Raw genomic sequence first — 20944 nt, forward strand, 5'->3', positions numbered from 1 at the left:
ATCCCCCCCGCTCGCGCGGATTTCGCGAAACGCGCGCGCAGTCCGAATTTCTGCGCGCGACGACGAGAGCTGAGAAAGAGGAAAATATAACCCGAGAGAGCACGGACGATTAGAATGAATGGCCCGAATAAATCAGACCCCTCGTTGCCCTGCGCTGCTGCATCGGCGCGAGGATTCTTTATATGGATTTCTTCGGTGCGCGAGAGTGGTCTCGTTGGTTTGCAGTATTTTTCAAAAATTTGCGTACTCGTTTTTCGAATCGCAATAAGCGAGGGAGATAAGGAGACGGGACGGCGTCAAGTGCGCTGCAATGATGATACCGTCACTCGATTGCTCGGAGAGAGAAGCCCATCTGGCGTGTGTTACGCGGATCCATTAGGTTTAGCCATTTACCGCTTTATTATCCGGGAGATCGATTGCTCAATTAGTATCGAAATAGATTAACGGCAGTCGCCGATACAGTCGTATCCGCGACGATCCTTGTTTATTGCGCAAAAACGAGAGAATAGAGAGACAAGAAGAGAAACTAGTTATTCATCCTTTCAAGTACATATGCCCATTGAGTAGCACCAATACGTACAGGCCATTCAGTCAGTGTATTTCCAAAAAGCAGCGGAAAAAAGGCAAAGCATCGAGAATAAATTAGCCGCGTGTCCGCAGTGCACGCGTCCCCGAAAGAAATCCGGTCGAGAGAGAAACGGCACTTTTTTCTCACAGGATGTGTGAATGCTCTACACTCGAGAGAGACGACGGCGACTATTGGAGATAGCTGCGTATAGAGAAGAGAAGCGAGACGACGCCGAAAGAAAGTGTCGAATGTGTATCCGGCCGGCTCTCGTGCGTCCGCACACAGGAATAGAGCGCGCACATACGCTTCTTTTCGAATCTTTGTTCAAGCCGTCGCGGCTCTGTTTGTCGATCTTCTTCGAGAGAAAAGTCGAGTTTCCTGTTCCGTCGTCGTCGCCTACGTGAGTCAACGCAAAGCCGTTATATGTGTCTATGCACTCGTATATGCGCGGAGATAACTCAAATATTCGAAAATATTCGCAAGATTTTTATTCATCGGTCCTCGTACATTAGCATCGCAATGAATATTCCGATGCGTCCGCCGACCAGTTATCAAAACAAAAGCCTACCGCATGATCGCGGCGCGCGAATTTAATTTACATGCGATGGTGCAGCAGTATTATAAAAATTTGCAAAAAATCCCACGGGAAAAAAGTCGACACGTATCGATTTACTCTAATCTCCCTCCGCGCGAGCGCGTATAATTTTGCGTTTTCGAGGATGTATAATACGATGGCCGACTTTTTTCTCTCTCTCTCTCTCTCTCAATGCGCAGCGCGCGATAAAACGATATTTTACGAGCCGGAGCAACTATTTTCGGAGCGTGGCCGGTATGTTAATTTCGCGCTGATGAGCCCATCAAGGAACATGCAGCGGCAGAGCAGCGCTCGCGATTCCGAGGCCCTGAATATATAGTTATATAAGCCAGGGGGTAGGAACCTAGGCGTAAATAGCTGTACGAACACGCGTACACAGGTATATCTGTATATATGTGCAGCGAGTGGTGACACGCGCGCACATCAGGTACAGCCTACGGCGAGGGAGAAAATTTTTCGGTTTTTTTTTTCTGATCGGAAATTGTCGCCGTCGGTGCGTGGAATTAAGCAAGTTTTAGCGGCTGCGAAGACATGTCGAATATTGTATGTAATGCGATATTATCGCGCGCGTGAGAGCTCGTATATGAAGATCGGAGCGATAAGATGCAGATTATACTGCCATCGAGCGAGCGACTGGGGTAACGAGCGAAAAAATGTAAATTTGAATTTTTCTCATTAACATTCCTTTTTTTGGTAAGTAGCGTAGAGCGGGGACTGCTTTGAAATTTCACACTCGCATATACTGAAGAGTTGAGTCCGAACCTGCACATTAAAAAAAATTTAATTTTGTTTTTTCAACAGTTTCCCTTTCAAATAATACAAACACGCAATTTACAACAAAAACAAGGTTCTCCAATCCGCACTGCAGTAGCAGCCTACCGCACAGTAATTTTGCAGCTCCATGCTAAACCAAGCGTCGCCTCGAGGTGGGGATAGCAGTTAGCCTATAACAATAGGCAGACGCCACGCTCGGGATAGCTAGCGGCGGAAAAAAATGGAGTACACAGAGTCTTTCTCTCTCTCTCTCTCTCTCTCTCTGACGCGGGCGGCGCTTTGTGTCGCTGAGCGTATGTATGCACACAGACACACCGAGCGACGGCGCAAGTGCAGCAACGATGGGCGGCGGTACAAGCTGCGTTATACGCGTGCTAAGGAGGGGGCGGCGTCTCGTTCCCCACGAGCGCGTCGCGCGCGGATGTAAGCCGCGAAATTAGCGAGTGCGCCGTCGCCGCAAATCAACGGCCAGTGGCGAGAAGAGTAGGAGCCGGCAAGCTGCGTCTGCGCCCTGGGCTCCGACGACTATATACTCCTATATGAAGTCTGTACGTCGACGGTTCCTGGTGGGGACCGGATTGGCTGCTTGTGTTGCTTACTCGAGAAATATTTCTAGAAATTTTGTCGATGGATCCGGAGGCGCTTCGAAGAATCGAGAAACTACATCACAAACAGATATCGATCTGTAATAAGGCATCGAAATTTTGATTAATTCAAATCCTCAATCACTTAAGAAGCACCGTCTACTCTCTACACCCCGAGGTATACCCTCGCGCATACACACACGAGCCATAACAGCGAGATAGGCATCAGCGTACAGCTAAACCTCGCTTCGGCATTCGTGGAATACACATCATAAGCCGCTGATGCACGAGTAAATCGTATAGTAGTCAGTCATCGCGTCCCTGCCACGTGTATAAGCTTTTTGGCAAGGGGAGAGATCCACACAATATTATTGTGTCTGTGTGCAGCGTTTGTGTATGCGATGCACCGCAGAGGCATTAGCGTCCCGCTGGGCTTACGCGGCCGCATGACGAGATTGGGCCTCCCGTGCGCCGGAGCGATGTGTGTATATAGTAATATATTATATGCTTTATTTTTAATTTCGTGATGGAGTATCATATAAAGACGGCGCGGTGTACGTTTGATTGAGGTACAAGTGCGTTGTTGTTGTGCGGGGGATTGAGTTCTTGGAGCTCGTTGATTCTGCCTTTGACGTGCAGCGTGCTTCCAAAAAATAAGTACATGTATAAAAAAAAGTAACGTGATCTACGAACGTTATTATGAAATATTATGACGAATGCCTTTCCAATAACCGCGTATAAGTCTCGCGAGACAATGATCTCTCCGCCGAGCGAGAGAAGAGCGTTTTCAGGCAACACCGCGGCTCACCACGGCGGCATATACATCATATATGCGTATCCAATAATCAAAAATACACCGAGCTGACAAATCTGAATCAGATAGCCGTGAAAGCTCGCGCGCGGATCCCAAAAAGCGAGTCACTCAGTCATCCTCGAGAGAGGGCAGAAACAGCGGAAGAAGAAAGAATCAATCGAGCGCTCCGATCGCGGCTCACTAAATTAGTCCGCTTATCTCCGGAAAATCCTATTATTCCGGCGACACGCCTATATATAAGCCGCATGTGCCTGGCGGGGAGTCGCTCGCTCACTCTCTCTCTCTCTCTCTCTCTCTCTCTCTCTCTCTCTCTCTCTCTCTCTCTCTCTCTCTCTCTCTCGCTCGGTTTTATTAATGATGACGAATGCTCCGGCCATTCATGCAAAAATGAGCGAGAGAGACGAGTCGCTACTCCTCTCTCGATGCTTCATTGCCGACGATTGTGAGGGGATAATTGAACCTCTCGCAGTAAGAGAGAGAAGACGAGCTTCGGGATCGATCGCGACTGAGTTATTGCTACGCGTCGTCCGCGCGGAGAATTGATTTTATCGATCTTTATCTTTGGCGCGTCTCGTGAAATAATTTTTAGTCGGCCCAAAATCGAAAGTGCACTTACGCTACCTACATCATGCGCCGTTTATACTCTCTCACGCGCTCTCATCTCTTCGATATCAGGATATAAGAAGCGTCGATTTCGGTAGCAAAACCTCTCTCTCTCTCTCTCTCTCTCTCTCTCTCTCTCTCTCTCTCTCTCTCTCTCCCCTAATTGGCGATGATAAATCGTCGCTCGCTTATAACACGCGAAAGTAATTCCCCGCAGCTCGCTCTCTCGGTGGCGGCGGGACGCGCATTTATGTAATTGGCCGTTGCAGCGCTTCGCTTTTATCCGTATTTCCAGTGTGACGTGTGCCGAGCGCTGCAGCAGCAGCAGCAGCAGGAGCTCGTCTGTACACTTTCACGGGTAGGCGGCGGTGACTACTCTCTGTATAGGTGTGCACCTCACCTATATATGCGCCGTACGTATGTATAATACACACAGAGAAGAAAACTGTGCGCAGCGGTGAATGGACTTTCTCACGGTTAAAGCCGCGAACGCTATACTCGCTCAAAAGTCGTACGTTATTCGTCTTTAAAATTAGTGGATCTGTGTGTGGTTATGCATACGTGCAGAGCCTCGTGTAACCGGCGAGGGCCGCAGGAGAGCACTAAGTACATAATACGTAATCGCGAATTTTGCAACGTATATCGATGCAGATTTCGCCGCGGCGCGGGAAAAATAGCGATACCTCCCGAGATACGAGCCCGTATAGATAACGTCCGCTCGTTCACGTACAGCCGGGGAGTAGAGAAGATAACGGAACCTCATCTCTTCTCGGCTGCGCAGCAAATTATTGGTAATCACTCGGCACCTGATCATCGGCCCAGCTCTTCCTGCTGTCGCTTCTTTCTTCGACTTATAGCTACCGATGAGATTGAGCAGCTTTTTGCATCTACGTTATACACGTACGAGGCGTAGGCGCGAAATTGAATTAGCGACAGGGAGGGAGAGAGGGGAGGGATAGGAAAAACGAGCGCGAGCGAGAGGTGTACGGATGATCGATGCGTGACGCGACGGCGGCGAGGCATTCGCGGACTCGAAGATATTTTAGCCTTGGGGCGTCCTGGAATTGCTCGCGCGAGAGAGAGCGAGTTGTGTGGTTCAGGCTTTTTGCGCGACGTATACGCGCAGACCAGAGCTATAGAGCTAGAGAGAGAGAGAGAGAGAGAGAGAGAGAGAGAGAGAGAGAGAGAGAGAGAGAGAGAGAGAGAGAGAGAGAGAGAGAGAGAGAGAGAGAGAGAGAGAGAGAGAGAGAGAGAGAGAGACTAGGCGCTGTGTTCTAACAGGAATTTGATTGTTTTGCTAACGAGTGCGCGCGAGACAGACTCGCGGGTTATGTATGTGATGCAACTCGACGGATTTGCCGTACGAGATGTCGATTTGTCGCGTGACAAGTGCCTGTCTTCGGCTTTTTTCTGAACGCGCTCGTTTGTAACGTCCTGCTATAACGATACTATATACATTTAAAATAACTGAATCCAAACCGTACGTCAAAAGTCGCTCTCTCAAACATACGTATCATTAGTTTTCATGTTGCATATGTTTGTACTATATGAGGGTAGAGAATAGCAATTGAACGTGCATACATGTGTGGGACGGAGGCATGCGTATTATGGTGAGATCAAGGGGCGCGACAGCGCCGCGCTGGCAAGAAAAAGTACGATTTGTCGACAGCGCAACCCTATATACTTTGAAATTGGGTTTTCTTAACCTTAAAAAAATCGCGAGAGCATTTAAATGTCATTACTATTGCGCGTATGCGCAATCTGTTGGTATCTACTTGAATATATTAACCTAATCTTTCATGATTAAAAAGATTCATCCAAAAATATTAAGTTATTAACTTAATATTGCAAGTTGAAAATTTGCTCGGTATATTTCTTTTCGTTCAGAGACATTCGTCCGCTACTCGGCGACACACGCGATTCTATGCATATAATAATGCTATAAGATTATATGCGCGATGCGATCAATGTCTAAAGCAATAGTAGCTTATTGTCTATCGAATAGATCAAGATTTCATGAAGTGCAATAGCAAGGGGCATATGCTTTGTAAAAGATGTGGAATCTCCCAAAAAAACTTTTTTCAAAAGTGAAAACCTTGGCAAGAAAACGACTAATAAACGTAGTGAAATCTGTAAATATTAAAATGTCAAGTAAATGTTTTTTGCTATACGCATTAAGATATAAAATTAAAGTTAAAATTAGTTTTCCCAAAAAATGATATCTTAATGCGTATAGCAAAAAACATTTACTTGACATTTTAATATTTACAGATTTCACTACGTTTATTAGTCTTTTTCTTGCCAAGGTTTTCACTTTTGAAAAAAGTTTTTTTGGGAAATATATTGAATAAAAGAAATACATTTATAAAGCAAAATTGATAATTCTTTCTTTATTCTGCCATGTCACCATTGTCTTGAAAAATGAGAAAATTTGCGGGAAAAATGAAATTTTTTGCAGTTCATATTTTATTTATTTATTCATCTATTCCAACTAGTACAAATATACTTCATAAATATCTATATCTATTATAGTGAGACCATCAGGTTAGGTGGATTCCAGGTAGTACAAAAGATGGGGCGAATCAGGTAGACAGAGGGGTGGAGTCGTTCCAGGTAGAGAGCGCCTGGACTCTCTAATGGCACGTCGACTATCGTCGTCTAGACTTGATCATACCTGCGTTCAAGGCAGGGATACGACGGATTATTGCCGCTGCGCAGCGCAATTCGGCGAACGTACAAAGTATATGTCGAAAGATAGGGATAAATGAATTAAAATTATATCGCAAATAATTTCAACAAGCCAAACAGTTAGGTATAATTTCCTATCATATTTTTATTGCAAATGCATCTTAATGAGTTACAGTTCAGTAGAAAAAATTTAAAATTAAAAACAGTACATATTATGTTAAAATAGGAACAACGTGCGAAAACGCAAATTTCGCACAAGGCTTCGCGTTGGTTCTATGCTCAGTCGTCGATTTTTCAGAGTTTAAAAACTCGTCGAATCCTCACGCTTCCTCGATCTTCTGCCAATTCGGCACATCGTTCTCGTCCAAAAATCGAACGATATTCTGGATGATCAAGTGTTGCGGGTCCTCTACTGGAAGCACTTCGCACATGAGGCTAGACACGGACCGTTGGAATCTGTCTCTGTGTACTGCCCAGTTAATATTGGACCTAAGCGTGGGTTGGTAATAGGGGAAGCGATGCACTTGCACGTTCCTCACGTATCCTAACAGTACGTTTCGCGTACTGTTAATAAGTATGTCGAAGAAAGTCACACTGTTGACCACGTTTCGTTCCATCATAGCCCTCAACTCGGCTCTGCATTGCTCCAGAAGTTCCAGTAACTCTTCCTTCTTTGCAATCAATTTGTAATCAGCTGAGCTGATGGCCACCCCTTTGGCTTCGAGTCTCGCTAGAAACTTCACCATGATCCTGGCGGCAACCTGGCTCCTGCACTCTACAGCCAACCTGAGCATCATGTCACTCGTTTTTGGTCCGTTGATATTCGCGCCGTGTTCCAGCAGGATTGCGACGATCATGTGCCGATTATAGTAGACCGCGTAGTGAAGTGGCGACTTGCCGCTGGGACACGTTACTTTGTTTTTTGATCCGGCATCTATCAGCGCAGTGGCGACCTCTTTGTGTCCACCTTTGCAAGCGATGTGCAGAGGATACAGACCTAGTATGCAGTGCCGGTTGACGTTGCGCTTGTTTTTGCGAATGAGGTAGCGACAGATTTGAGGGTCCTTGTTGGCCGCCGCCGAGTATAGAACTGATTCGCCGAAATAGTTTAGTATTGGTTTTCGTGTTCAAGTTAGCTCCTCTAGCCACGAGCAAGGCGACCGGGTCGTAGTCGGAGGCAATGATAGCCTCATGCAAAGCAGTCAGTCCGTCGTCGTCTCTGTCATTGATATCTGCACCCCTATCCAAAATCTGTCTTGTGATTGTGAAGCTCTTTATCCAGACGGCCAAGTGCAGCGTGGTAGCGCCTTGGGCGAACTCAAAAAGGACATTCTTGGCACCGGTGGCTAGAATTTTTTCGGTCATCAACGTGTCTTTGTTTTTCAAAGCTGCACGCAGGGGAGTGTACCCGTCCAGACCTCGATCTACGTTTATGCCTCGACTTATGAGAATGTCCACGATAGCTTTCACGATTCACGGCCGTATGCAGAGCTGTAATTCCACGCCAGTCCATCATATTCAGGATTGGTCCTTGTCTTGGTCGATGAGCAGGTTTAACATGGCCGGGTTGTTGGATGGGACTGAGAAATGGAGTGCTGTTCGGCCGTCGTTCCTGGAAGATAGATGAAAATTTTAGTTTTGAAAAAATCGATGAGAAATTTTCGATGATGTAAAAATTTATCGTATAACTCGTGTCTTACCTCTTGCATAGGACGTTGGCACCGTATTCAATGAGCAGCTTCACTATCTCGAGCTGGTTCGATTCGGCAGCTAGCATAAGCGGTGTCTCGCCAGAATAATTGATTGAGTTAGGATCGATACCGTGACAATCCATATATTTTTGTGTCAGTGTATAATTGCCGATTCTGGCAGATAAGTGCAGTAACGTGTTGTTGTTTTTATCTCTGTATAGTAATACAGGCGTATTGCCGAGAAGGCTCTGAATTTTGACTTCATCGCTTTGTTCGATGGCACCGTACACTTGTCTCCAATTCCGACCCCATTTTTCTAGCTAAAATTTTATTCACAAATTAGAGCTTATTTCAACAAATTTCAGAAAAACTACAATGTGATAGTTATAACACTTACGTAAAATTGATCCATAGCGTCTGTACTTCTGGAAACACATCGGTAAACTGTACTGAAAGAGCCGAAACTTAACTTGGAAAATTTTCAAGCGGCGTACGTCGACGTGACCACTACGACGCCGTTTGCTAAACTGAGCAATACTGAAAATTGCATGTGCGGGACTGTAGGGAAATGCACCGGCGTAGACCATAAGAAGGGACGATCCGCCCTGCCCCGCCTTTTTCGGAAATTCCCAGGTAGAAGCGTGCTATAGGCCTATAGGGTTTTCGGAACTTTCCACCCCCTCCCCTTAGGACCCGGGACGCAGCGCCATCTATAGCTTCATTTTGCGAAATCAAAAGCATATTTGCTAAAAATATGTTTACTGAAATCACTATGTTTACAAATAATTTATTTACATATTTTTAAGTTTATACAATGCAACGACGACGATTTACAGTCGACTTCGCTTTGGATTATACTCAACCTCTCGCATATATTTCTATAGGGTAAAAAAATTGTCTGCCACTGCGCGTCTAGGAATAAAGACTTCGCATACATATACAAGGACGCGTATTCCCTTTGCGTTTAAAAAAAATCAAACTGATGCTACCTTCCTTTTATTCTGTTTTCTGACTAGAGATGCGTTCGAGCAAGAAAGTAATTTTTCTCCCTACAACCATCTAGGATTCCTCAGATAAAAATCAACAAAAGAAACTAACGGAAAGTGTAGATTTAAAAAAGAAAACAATTAACGACTATACGAATTATACAAAAAAAGAAGTTTGCGTTAAGCTTAAAACTAAAATTATTACTACCTGAATTAAACACAACGAAAAATAAAGTTTCGTCGAATTTTCATTTTCTTATTCGTATACAAAAAAATATAACAACATCCAGTGTGAAGGTGTCCAGTTAAATAAGACCTACTATATCTCGACTAAGGGAGATATCTAATGGAAAAGAAAAAAATCAATCTACCAGCACCTCGAGGAGGCTAAAAAAAATCTTACAATATCTTACAATGCAAGAATCCTGTTTAATTAATATTTATCGCGAGACTTCGAAGATTATTGGCAAGAGCGTCAATATCAGCGCGCGATCGGTTTTCTCGTCGAGTCTCGGCAATCGTTAAAAAAGTTCCTCGCCGACGGCCGAACGACGCGCGATTAAAAAGAACATCGAAGAAAAAATCTAATACTGCTATTGTCGATACGGTAGTCGGTAGATTCTTATTGATCGAGTAAAAACACGAGTGTACGAGAGTAAAAACGAGCAAACCTGCACGACAACGTTTAGCTCACATGATAATACAGTGCGCGCGAGGCGTCGTTCGGAGAAAACCGATCTATCTTTATACACGTTTCGCTTAAATTTTTTCTATATGTATCTTCGAACGGCGAACTCGCGGTCAGCCCGTATGTGGCATCGCTATAACAGCCCTGAACTCTCCTCTCTCCCTAAAGTGCGAAGCTTCTGTTTGACGCTTGCGCAAAGAAAGCCCAGCCGAGATCGGCATAGAAATCGGTATCGAGAGTTCGACGCCCGCGAGTTTGAAGGAGGCCTTCGAGAGACTCGCCCGGGAGGTAGGTTACAAGATCGTCCCAAAGGAGACTAGAGAGGCCTCAAGGTCGAGGCAGGAGAAGCACGAGAAGATCAGGAAGATCAGGATCACCAGCGGGGACTGCGTCGAGTTCACCCTCAAGATTCAAATTTGAGCGCGGTTTTTCATTGCTCTTGATTTATACAGAGCGGAATTCGAATATCGAGCTGGCGAGCTTTGCATGAGTTTTTTTAGTCAGTTTTGAATGATATTACTCTGTATTAGAATTAATTCAGTTTAGTTGTTTATTAATGTTAATTAGATGGACTCAAATTCAAATTAAGGCGCATACTAATTATTAACTAAAAAAATGGACGTAACGAGATTCTATCCTCTGATCTATCATCGGTGTTCTATACTGAAAAGCCTTCTATATTTTTACGCAAGCGTATGAAGCTCTGTATATTTTCCTACCGCATGATGATTATACATTCGATGTCTTTTTGATTATTCCATTTACCACCTAATGATCTACCTCATATACTATACGATGATCATGTAACATGGAGAACTTTGTGCTTCGAGGCGGATGAAAAAAAAGGGATAAATAAAAAAAACTAGAACAATAAGTACGACTGAAAGATTTAAAAAATAAAAAAAAAGTGATCAATTTTTATCGCCAGTACGTGTCCGCACCCCGCAACGAGATCGACGTGTATAACTTGAATCGTGCTCCGAATTTGCGATTCGGAAATCGAAGTTGCTACCGTGTAACGTATCAGCTAGCGACGTATAACGACCAATACCCCCGACGAACTTATTTTATTAATCCAGTTTTTCGAGCTGCTGCTGCTGCTACTATGTATAACGACGGGCGATTTCTCAGCGGCGCGATTTTTCCCCGCGATAAAATTAAACTGTCACTGCGCATTCTCATTTTATTAATGACAAAGGCTATAATTACTTTAATGGCACGCGAAGCCATTACTCCGCCATATGATTCATAGACGCGCGCGGGGCTGCTATACGTGTGCTCTCAGCTCGCGCGTGTAATGTTATTCGATTCAATTATACACGCCGCGCTGAACGACGTCCCTCGCGCGAAAATCCTCGGCGTAGTCGGCTGCCGGTGACTTCTTTTTTTCTCGTTAAATCAATGTCATCGCGGCTGTGTGCGGGAATTTAAAAAAGCAACGGCCCGGAAAATCCTTTCTTCGGCTGCATATAATTGAAGATGGACACTGTACACGCAGGAGAAAGAGAGAGAGAGAGAGAGAGAGTCAACATATAACATACACCTATAGACGCCCGCGCACACGCCGTAACGGTCGTCGCGTGCTGCGTGTGTATGTGTGTGTGCGTGTGCAGGAGAGATATAGCCCGTGGCGGCGGCGCGTTATGAATGGGCAAACAGCTCCGTCCTCTCCCCCCCCCCCCTCCTCTCCTCGTGTATTTTTTCTCTCTCTTCTCGCTGTGCCTTCTTCTTCTTCGTACTGCAGTATAGTCGCAGGATTCGGTGTCGCGTGTGTACTTTGAATTCTCGGCTATACATCGGAAATTGAAAATCCGACGCAGTTTGGATTTTTAGCGCCGACGAAAGAGCCGTATTCCGTTAAGGTGCATGAAATAGGATTACGCTTGTTAGGGGGAGAGAAATATGGGCGTTGTATACACGGCTCCGTTCGACTCTATGGATTTCAAGAGTCATCCTCGGGGATAATCGATGAATTAGAGGACAGGAGTTTTCGAATCACGCTTACATTCCATTTCCTCTCCGATAAGGATGATAGCGTAGTATACAGCGCACGAGGCCGGAATACTCAAGTTGCACATTTCGGTGTGGGATCGTGCGTGTATCAGAACGATACTTTTTCGAGAGGTTTCATAGCTCGCCTCGCCGTAACGGTAATAAAGCCTCGTGTACGCAATAAAAATGTAGCTAGAGAGATAAAATGACCACTTTCGGAATGTGTCCGAAGCTCTTTCTTTCACGTGTATAAGTGTAAACAAACAAGCGGCAAACATTCGGGATCGACTAATTTTCGGGGCCGCGACTGCGAGAAGAAAATCACTCGGCGGACGCAGTCAAAACATTCCATCATAGCCACAAGCACACATAACGCGCTGCCCCCGAAGTGAAAATTTCATTCCAGACACCTCACGCGACAAGGCTCCAGAGAGAGAGAGAGAGAGAGAGAGAGAGAGAGAGAGAGAGAAATCACTTCGTCATTATAATCCTCCTCTTGGAGAAAAAATAAATAAAGATCGGAAGCTTTAATCTAATAAACGGCTCTCTCTCCCGCCGGGACGAAAGAAGTCGAAGGAGCAGAGGAGAGAGAGAGAGAGAGAAAGAGAGACGAGAGATGGTATTATGGTAATCTCGGGCACATACCTGCACCGCATACATCTATGTATGAGCCTCGAGTCCGTCTCTCCGCGCGCGCAGATACATCCATATGCGCTCGCGCGAGAAAGAAAGAGAGAAAGAGAATTTGCGTAGTCACAATTGTGTGTACGCGCGTGGCTCGTTAAATTGTCGGGAGCGAGATTATCATAATATTAACGCGCCGCGCTGTCTCGAAATCTCCGGAGACGGATCTCTCTGCTCTCTGACTTATAGCGGGATCGTCTTCTACTTTTTTTTCCCCGAGCGACAGTAGAGAGGGACGAGAGATTTTTAAATATTCATGACTCGTGCGAGCGCGATTGACAACGGATTTTTCATTGTGCCGATCATCGTGTACCGTTTTTATTTTTTGCCAGTATACATACGTTTCGTTTGTTACGGCGATTAATCAGTCCGGGTATTAGTTGTAGAATGCGACTGCCTATATTTACGAGTGTTTCCACTTTGAATATCTGGATATAGACTCGGCGCTTAATAACCTGCGACACAGCTGTACTGCGAAGGGAGAGATCTTTGTCCTCGCGCGCGCGCGCGCGCGCGGGGCATTCAAAAGTCGTTTTTCTTCAAATACTTTATAGTAACGCTTGGCAAACTTAATCGAGACCCACCTGCAGGATAAAGAGAGACAAATCGTCGTTAGATAGCATGTTTACGCAAGGCATCATTAGGCGACGCTTGATATCAAAGATTAATATCTACGAATGCCTTTTCCGATAGCGTCAATATACGCACACACAGTCGTTCGACAGCAGCTCGCCGTCCTAAACGCCTATATAATACACATGCAACTCTCCTCTCGGCTCTGGAATCCGCGGACGACTTAAAAAGCTCTCCCATCGCGGCAAAAACTCCGCCGGGCAAAAATGAAAGAAAGCACGTCTCTCCGTAAACTTTTACCGCGTCTCTTTCGCACTGCAGCTATATACTGCAGCCTAGCGTACGCGCACGGCTATAGGTTCTCTCGACGGCGCGGCGAGCGCGGCTCACATCACATTCTAGGCTATTCCGCATTCTGTTCCCCCACTCGGATAGCCTCTCCAATTCTCCATGACCACTGGATCGGCGAGCGCGAGAGAGGCTGGAAAAGCCGAGTCGACTACTGCTGCACTTGCACGCCACGTCTGTGTGCGATGCATGTGTGCGAGAGAGGCTCACCTCGCCCACACGGGGAATCGCGCGCGCTGTAGACGCTCTAGGATGCAGCCACGTGTGCGCCTCCTCGTCGTTGGTATTCCGAGTGTGCGTGGACTTTTTGGATGCGTATTTTTAGAATAGCTCATTGTTCTCCGCGCGCAGAGAGGCCTTGGTCATTTAGATAAACACGGGCGCTTGAGCGTTTAAATCTTTGTTGCGGATTTGAATTATAAGATCGGAGGCGGGAATCGACGACACGCTCTCGTTATTTTCAAGCTGCGAGTATAATATGTATATGCGGGAACAAGGAAACGGCCGCGTCGATAAATTTGCTTTTTTTCTCGCGCGCGCTTACAACCGGCATTGAATAATTGAGCCGTTTAAAGTGCTGTTCAATCGACACTTGAATTGCCTCAATTATGTCATTTCGCGTCGACTGGAACGTAAAACCCATAGACGTTGTATTATTGCCAAAGACACGCATTCGCGGTGAGATTTCGCGTATAGTACAGTTTCTAAAAGGAGACACTAAAAAGAGCAGCTTCCATGTAATGCTACGTTGTAAAACTGAATAATTAGGGCTCTAATGCTCGACGCGCACTTGGGCGCGCGGTAAAAGTTAATCAACTGATATCTGCGCGCTGCGCAGGTGTTTATTATTTAATCTCGTTTCGCAGCAGCCAATACATCAAAAATGTTAGGACACTATGAGGCCGTTTCTTTTTGCGACCACACCTCGACCGTTCCTCTCGGCTCTATATAGCGCATACTTTCCGGCGCAGTTGATGCTCTCTCTATCTCTCTCTCTCGCTCGTGCCATATATACACCTCACACGAGTGTATAAGTACACCGCTCCGCTAATTCTCTCGTCTACACCGTCGTAACACCTCCCCGACCGCGCGCGCGTGTGTGTATATATATATATATATCCCTTTTAACGCACAGGCAGCTGCTGCACTGCGCTCCGTCTGGCTCCAAAATCGACGGACTAATTACACGTTTTACACGGCGCACGCGAACGAGAGCCCCTGGAAAAAAAGGTAAAATAAAAACGCGATGCGTATGGTCAGCAGTATATAGTGGCGCTCGCGTGTGACTCGGGTTTGTTTGCCTCTCTTATTAGGAGAGTCAACATAGCCCGATTATAAGACACGCCGACGTCAATTTGCGTCGTCGGTTTAACGCCGTTCGTGTGTGTCTCAATTGAACTGTGTGTATTATACATCAGCGATCTCTCGATCGATTACACGAAGCACAATTTTTTCGTAACGCCGCGTTAGATACCGATGGCGGGAAAATTTGAAAAGCGCGCGCGCGCTCGAGTCTGTGAGAACGATCTAAAAGAGTATATGGAGCGCGCTCGTCGATTATCAGAGCACAATACAGCAGCGGCGTTAATGATACACACATGAGATCTCGGCCTCCGCAGCGCGATTGCGTAAGGCAAGAGGGGAAAGAAGGAGTAGAGTATCGTATGGGGATCGAAGGCATCGCGTAGTAAGTATCCGGCATATGCTGATGTGAGCAGCGATTCAATGAGGAATTAAATTAAGAGCGTATGTACGTTTGACTCGCGAGTGTGAATGTTCGACGACGATTCGAAAGATCGAGATTAAGACTTGGACTAGTCTCCGTGGGGAAATCGTTGAACTTAGTCCATGAAAAACGTATAGGAATCGCCATAGTCTATAAATCGGCCAACTCCATACCCCGACGACGACTCATCTCTCGATTCCCGTTCCACCACTTATATCCACGCCGCGATATAATAACCCAACGCCCGCAGCGTCGCGTGTCAGGCTGATCATAACGCCGCACGCGCGCGGCCGCTATACATACACATGCGCATAAAGCGAGTCGGCGGCATAAATCGCGACCTTGGAATCGGCCACGTAAACCGATACTCTTGAGCAACTTTCGCCCGTAACAGAATAAGTGCAGCGGCAGAGCTAGAGCTACTGCCAACTCAAGCTCGCTCTCGAGAGCGAGCAAGAGAGAGATACAGTTACTCCCGCGCACACGGAGCTCGCGATTCCGATTCTCTCCGTCCGCTCTACTGCTCGCGTTATAGTGTCTTGTCTTATAACCTTGACACATGTGCTTACGCGCCGATCTACATACGTGTGCGCCTATGCGGGGCGAGATGACTGCAGCTTAATAACCGGCGCATGCAAATCAGCCGACGCTCCGCATATCGCATCGAGTTGGCGTAAACTCGTCGTCGTCTCCAGCGCGCGCGCGCACACACACACACACACACACACACACAGAAGGATATAAGGCGCTCTTTCTTTCTTCTCTCTCTCTCTCTCTCTCTCTCTCTCTCTCTCTCTCTCTCTCTCTCTCTCTCAGCGCAATTGCGCGCGCGTGCTGCAGAACAAAACTTTCCCACACTATTAGACGAGTCTCTTTCTCTCTCTCTCGCGCGGGGGCCAAGAGAGCGGCGCTGCGCATTATCGGCTCCGAACCGAAGCCCCTAGCTCCGATGATGTGCCAATGCTCTGCATGCGAGACGATCACTGTACTACGGCTTGGCTTCTCGCGATTCTGAGAAACGGCGAGCCGAACAGAGAAAGAGAGAGATGATTACGACTTTTTGCGCTTAATTGTGTGTGTGAGAGAGAGAGAGAGAGAGAGAAGGCTGAGTGTACAGATACACAGCGAGAGATGAGCGGATCTCTCGTTGCTCAATAAGTGAATTTATTTATCGCGGGGGAGTAGAGAGACACGAGGAGGAGCTTTATCGCGGCACGACCTCTCTTTACGATACGTTTTCGTTCCCGAGGTGTCGACTTGGTGGATAACGTGTGCAGAGCTATAGTGGGAGGCTTATAATACATATACAGGGTTCGGTAACGATGCGGCGCAGGTTCTATATACGCCTATTGCACCGCGCGGAGAGCAACGATTGTTCTTCGACGTATACAAAAAGAGCGGACGATTTCGGATCGTAGTTGATGTACGTATAGGCGCCGTTTTCGAAACGTTATGTAATGCTCTTAAGTACACCAGCCGCTGCGGCAGCGTCGAGCTTTGTGGTTATTCTCGGTGTTCGACTTGCTACACGGCTGCAGTGCATCCAGTGATGCTTCTCTTTTTAGTGTTCCGCAGAAGCGCTTAAATTACACCGAGACGAAGGATGTACACAATGCGGAGACTATAGGACGCGGCTTCCTGGTATAGGCTGCAACTACTGCCAATTTGCTCAAAAATTAATCGCAAATCAATCAAAAGAAGTATCGGAGCGCGCGGGATCCCAACCTTTCCTCTCTGAACCCCAGAGTGAGAGCTAAGCGTGCCCGACTCCCCCGATGCAGGATCACAAGCGCGCGCTGCACACTCTCGAGTACTGCGCGGCGTTCAAAGGTAAAAGTATAAGTGCGCGAACTCTCCGGGCATTACGTAAGAGCCCAGCTCTAAGCAACGCTCTCGGAGCGATCGCGCGCATTGTCAACTCTCGCTCGACGATGTATACCTATATGTGCATATATAACAGGAGCTGAATCCGCGTACACACGCAAAACCTTGTGTGCCACGTGTGTGCGCGCCTATATACATCACTCACGTATGCGTGTGTGTACGGTGTCGGCGAAGGCCAACGCCCACCTGGATTATCGATTCTCTCTCTCTCTCTCTCTCTCGGCTGCGTGCAGAGTGTGGAGGAAAGAGAAGCAGTTCGTTTCAGACGTGTGTGTGTGTCGGGAGTGTAATGAGGCAAGAGGATGCGTCGGGTTAATGCTGATGACAGAGCTGTCTCTCGCGTGCATTATGGAGAGGACGGTCGTTAGTTTTTGGTCCGCGTGATTGATGGACGAACGTTTTTTTTTCTTCTGTTCGTTTCAGTGGAGGAAAACACACCGCGGTGGAGGTAGCTATTTAGAGGTAATAGCCGTTTGAGCTTACGAACCAAGAGCTGAGAATTATCGAGTAAAAAAAAAGATTTTCTCTCAAAAATTTCGGCAAGCATCGCCACTCTCGGGGGACGAACTTTCTGCGATGTTTGCGAGGCTTATCTGTCGATGCGGAGATGTGTATCTCAACACACACGCACACGCACACACACACACACACACACACACACCGCACACATACGTATACACGCACGTATAATTGCTCGGAGCTAGCGACGACGAGGCTCAATGTGACATTGAGATTAGAGTGTTTGCCGTCGTTCGACAGCGACGACGCCGGGACTCCTTTTCGTTATTTGCACGGATTATCCGCGCGTTATCGCAGCCGGAGAAGCCATATACGTGTATACGTGCGCGCGACGACGAGCGATCCGAAAATCCCGAAGGTGTACGATGGCACGTAGGTGCGAGTAATGAAAATTCTTGTTTTTATTGTTGGGGATCTGCTCTCCGCCGTCGGGACGGGATATACGTAATCTTACGACTTTATACCTGTATGTTTGTTGAGCTTTCGATCGGACATCGTATATATTTGGATCAACGTCGAAACGTTTTTAAAAAAAAGCTTCCCATCCGAAAAAGCCCTGTAAAGCACCGCCAACACCTCTCGAAATCGCGCGCAACGAGGCATGAGATTCTCTCTCCTCGCAAGCATATAGAAGTCATCGCGGCGGTTCGGCGAAAGGAGGAGTCGAATCCCGAGCCGCGGCTGCGTTCGTTCGCCGCGGATGATTTTTGCGTCGCAAGCTTCTTTGTTTCGGGCTCGCGCGCGCGCGCGCGCGAGTTACGAAGCCGCTCGGTCACGTTAGAAAGTCAGTCCTCGGTCTGCGCTGCAGCAGCTAGGCTCCGCTTGCACACGCCGCCGCAGCCAGAGAGCAGATAGCAATCTTGTTTCTTGACCTATATCCGCCTTTGCATCCTTGCGCAATGCCTTCGAAAGGCGTCTTCGGGGAGAGCCTATTTATCGAGAGACGACGACGACGACGACACCACCCGCGAGACTATGAGAGAGACGTTAAGTTGTTGCTACTCTGCGCTACTACCCCTTTTCGACTTGTGCTTGATCTTTGGAAGGCTTTTTGTTCCTTTGTGCATCTCGGCCGAAGCCTCGTGACTGCGGCTGATCGTTGCAAATTGTCGAGTTTTGTAGATCGTGTGCGGCGAACAATGCGTCCTATCGACAACCATTCACAGCGCTTTTTTTCGCCCGGACTAGAGAACTGTGTTCGAAGAGCAGACGTCGTCGTGTTTTGCAAGAAATGCGGGAAAAAAAATCTCCGACGGCGCATCGGTGCGCAACCGAAAGAGCTCATGGAACAAAGAAATGCAGCCAGAAAACGTATATAACACACACGTGTGTGGATCGTACGGCAGTAGGAAACAATGAAAACTTCTGAAGTTATTTATACATCGAATCTTCGATAGCTATACGATAATCTGTATGACCCATGTTATATACGGCAGAAGATGTACTGTTTTTCCTATTGTCAGATAACCGCTAGAGAGATCAAGCCCGTGATTGCATTGTACGTATCTATTAATTTAGTCGATGTGCTCCCGCATACGGTTTTCTTTTCATAAACCTTCGAAACTTCATGCAAACGTTCATCATAGAATCGCAATCGCAGCCCGACAATCAAAGTTCAATTACCGATTTTTCAAACCTCCCCGTTATAATAAGCAGCGCCGCACAAATGACTCGATAAATAACAACTCAATTACTTACGCTATCTCGCGCGCATAAATACACACACACACACACACGGCGAAAAATCCACACCGCACAGCCCGGCGTTGGTGTAATAACGTTTGATCGGCATTAAAATAATGGCACAGTGTCGGGTTACGCAAGAAAATCGACGCGACTAATTAAACCCCCCCGCGTCATGGTGCACACGCTCTTCTCCAAACAATCTTCTCTCTCCGTAGCATCGTATCTCACGTTCATCTCCGCGTTAGCTTGCTGTAAAGGCTCTCCTTTTTCTCCCGGTCGAATTTTTTTCGACACCACCTCCCTTCCCTCCCCTCGCGCGAGCGCGAAACACTAGACGCGCGAACTCTCTTCCACACGGCGATTAGGTCATCCTAGCGGTACTCCGCAATAAACATCCTTTAACCGCGGTGGCGGCGGCACGCGTGCGTAATCGCGCGAGAGCGAGCGAGCGAAAACGCCTCTGAATTTTTCAGCTGATAAAGCCGAGGATGATAAATCATCCGTTCTCCGTCTAATGCGCGCATCCCTCTCTCTCTCTCTCTCTCTCTCTCTCTCTCTCTCTCTCTCTCTCTCTCTCTCTCTCTCTCTCTCTCTCTCTCTCAGCTCTCCGCCTGGGAGATACCTCTATACACGTGAGAGGTATGCACATGTATAATATACACGTGTATATGCGACTGTGCGGATGCGGGCGACCCTTGCATTATTCATCCGGGTGTGCATCTCGCCGCTCGCGTATGAGCCGCCGGGATATAGGTGCAGTTTTTGCGCGGCATCGAAATTTGCACCTCTTATTAAAATTAATAAGTTCGATGCAAGCGAGCGAGCGAGACGTTACATCGAAGGTGCGCACAGCGGATAAAAATATTAATGAGGGAAGGGGCGCTCGAGCCTCGTGCGCTTCAAAAATTGCGCGCTCGCGTGCGGCACGGATTAATCCCGCGGCCATTACTTTAATGGAGTCGTTTCTGCATCCTCGTGTAATCCTCGCGGCTATTAAAAATTATCGCGAGCGAGCGGGGATTATTTTGATAATGAACGATTTATCGACTCGCTGATGTGGCCTGGCCTGTGTGTGTGCGTTGTACTCCTCCTTTTTTCGTATAGGACGATCGATTGCTTAAACTTAGACGCCGTGTCTGTGTGTGTGTATTACGAAGAAATGGGTCAGAGGGTAATTATCATTGCAAAATTGCAGAAAACCAGCGAAGCGCGCTGAGGCTTTTTTTTCAAAAATACACAGCATACATTACGCTGCAGCGTGTGACCTTTTCGCTGGACTGCATATACGCCGAATCAATCTTATCAAATTATAAATAATGGCCGGTATACGCTCTAATCGGGAGATAATTATCCATTGAAATAACAGGCCAACAAGCCCCATTAAACCTCTTAGTGGGAGCATTTAGTTTCGCTCATTTCCATGTCTAATTTTATGCCTATGCCTATGCCTCTCATGTGTATGCGTGTGTGTGTGTAGAACACGGAGACGAATTTGTCAAATAACGCGCGAGGCTTCCTGTTTTCCTCCCGTTTGTTTAAAT

General features: G+C 46.9%; 2 protein-coding genes across 7 annotated transcripts in view; both read right to left on the minus strand.

Moving 5' to 3' along the window:
• LOC100120130 (dendritic arbor reduction protein 1) overlaps positions 1-20944 on the minus strand; it is a 51097-nt gene that overhangs the window by 17951 nt on the left and 12202 nt on the right. The gene's annotated exons all lie outside the window — the stretch shown is intronic.
• Positions 8129-8832, minus strand: LOC116416140 (ankyrin repeat domain-containing protein 54-like). The gene is made up of 3 exons (XM_031923247.2): positions 8715-8832; positions 8327-8637; positions 8129-8238 (listed from the first exon to the last, which is right to left on the minus strand). The coding sequence occupies exons 1-3, from the start codon at positions 8727-8729 to the stop codon at positions 8145-8147; spliced, it is 420 nt and encodes a 139-aa protein (XP_031779107.1). The 5' UTR covers positions 8730-8832; the 3' UTR covers positions 8129-8144.

This window comes from Nasonia vitripennis, chromosome 1 (genome assembly GCF_009193385.2).
Source record: "Nasonia vitripennis strain AsymCx chromosome 1, Nvit_psr_1.1, whole genome shotgun sequence".
NCBI classification, from domain to species: Eukaryota; Metazoa; Arthropoda; class Insecta; order Hymenoptera; family Pteromalidae; genus Nasonia; species Nasonia vitripennis.

Bases quoted from the DNA above. Each gene is read 5' to 3' on its own strand.
- LOC116416140 (XM_031923247.2), bottom strand. The intron at 8,239-8,326 runs GTAAGACACGAG...TCTATCTTCCAG, and splicing joins GCCAACGTCCTATGCAAGAG to GAACGACGGCCGAACAGCAC.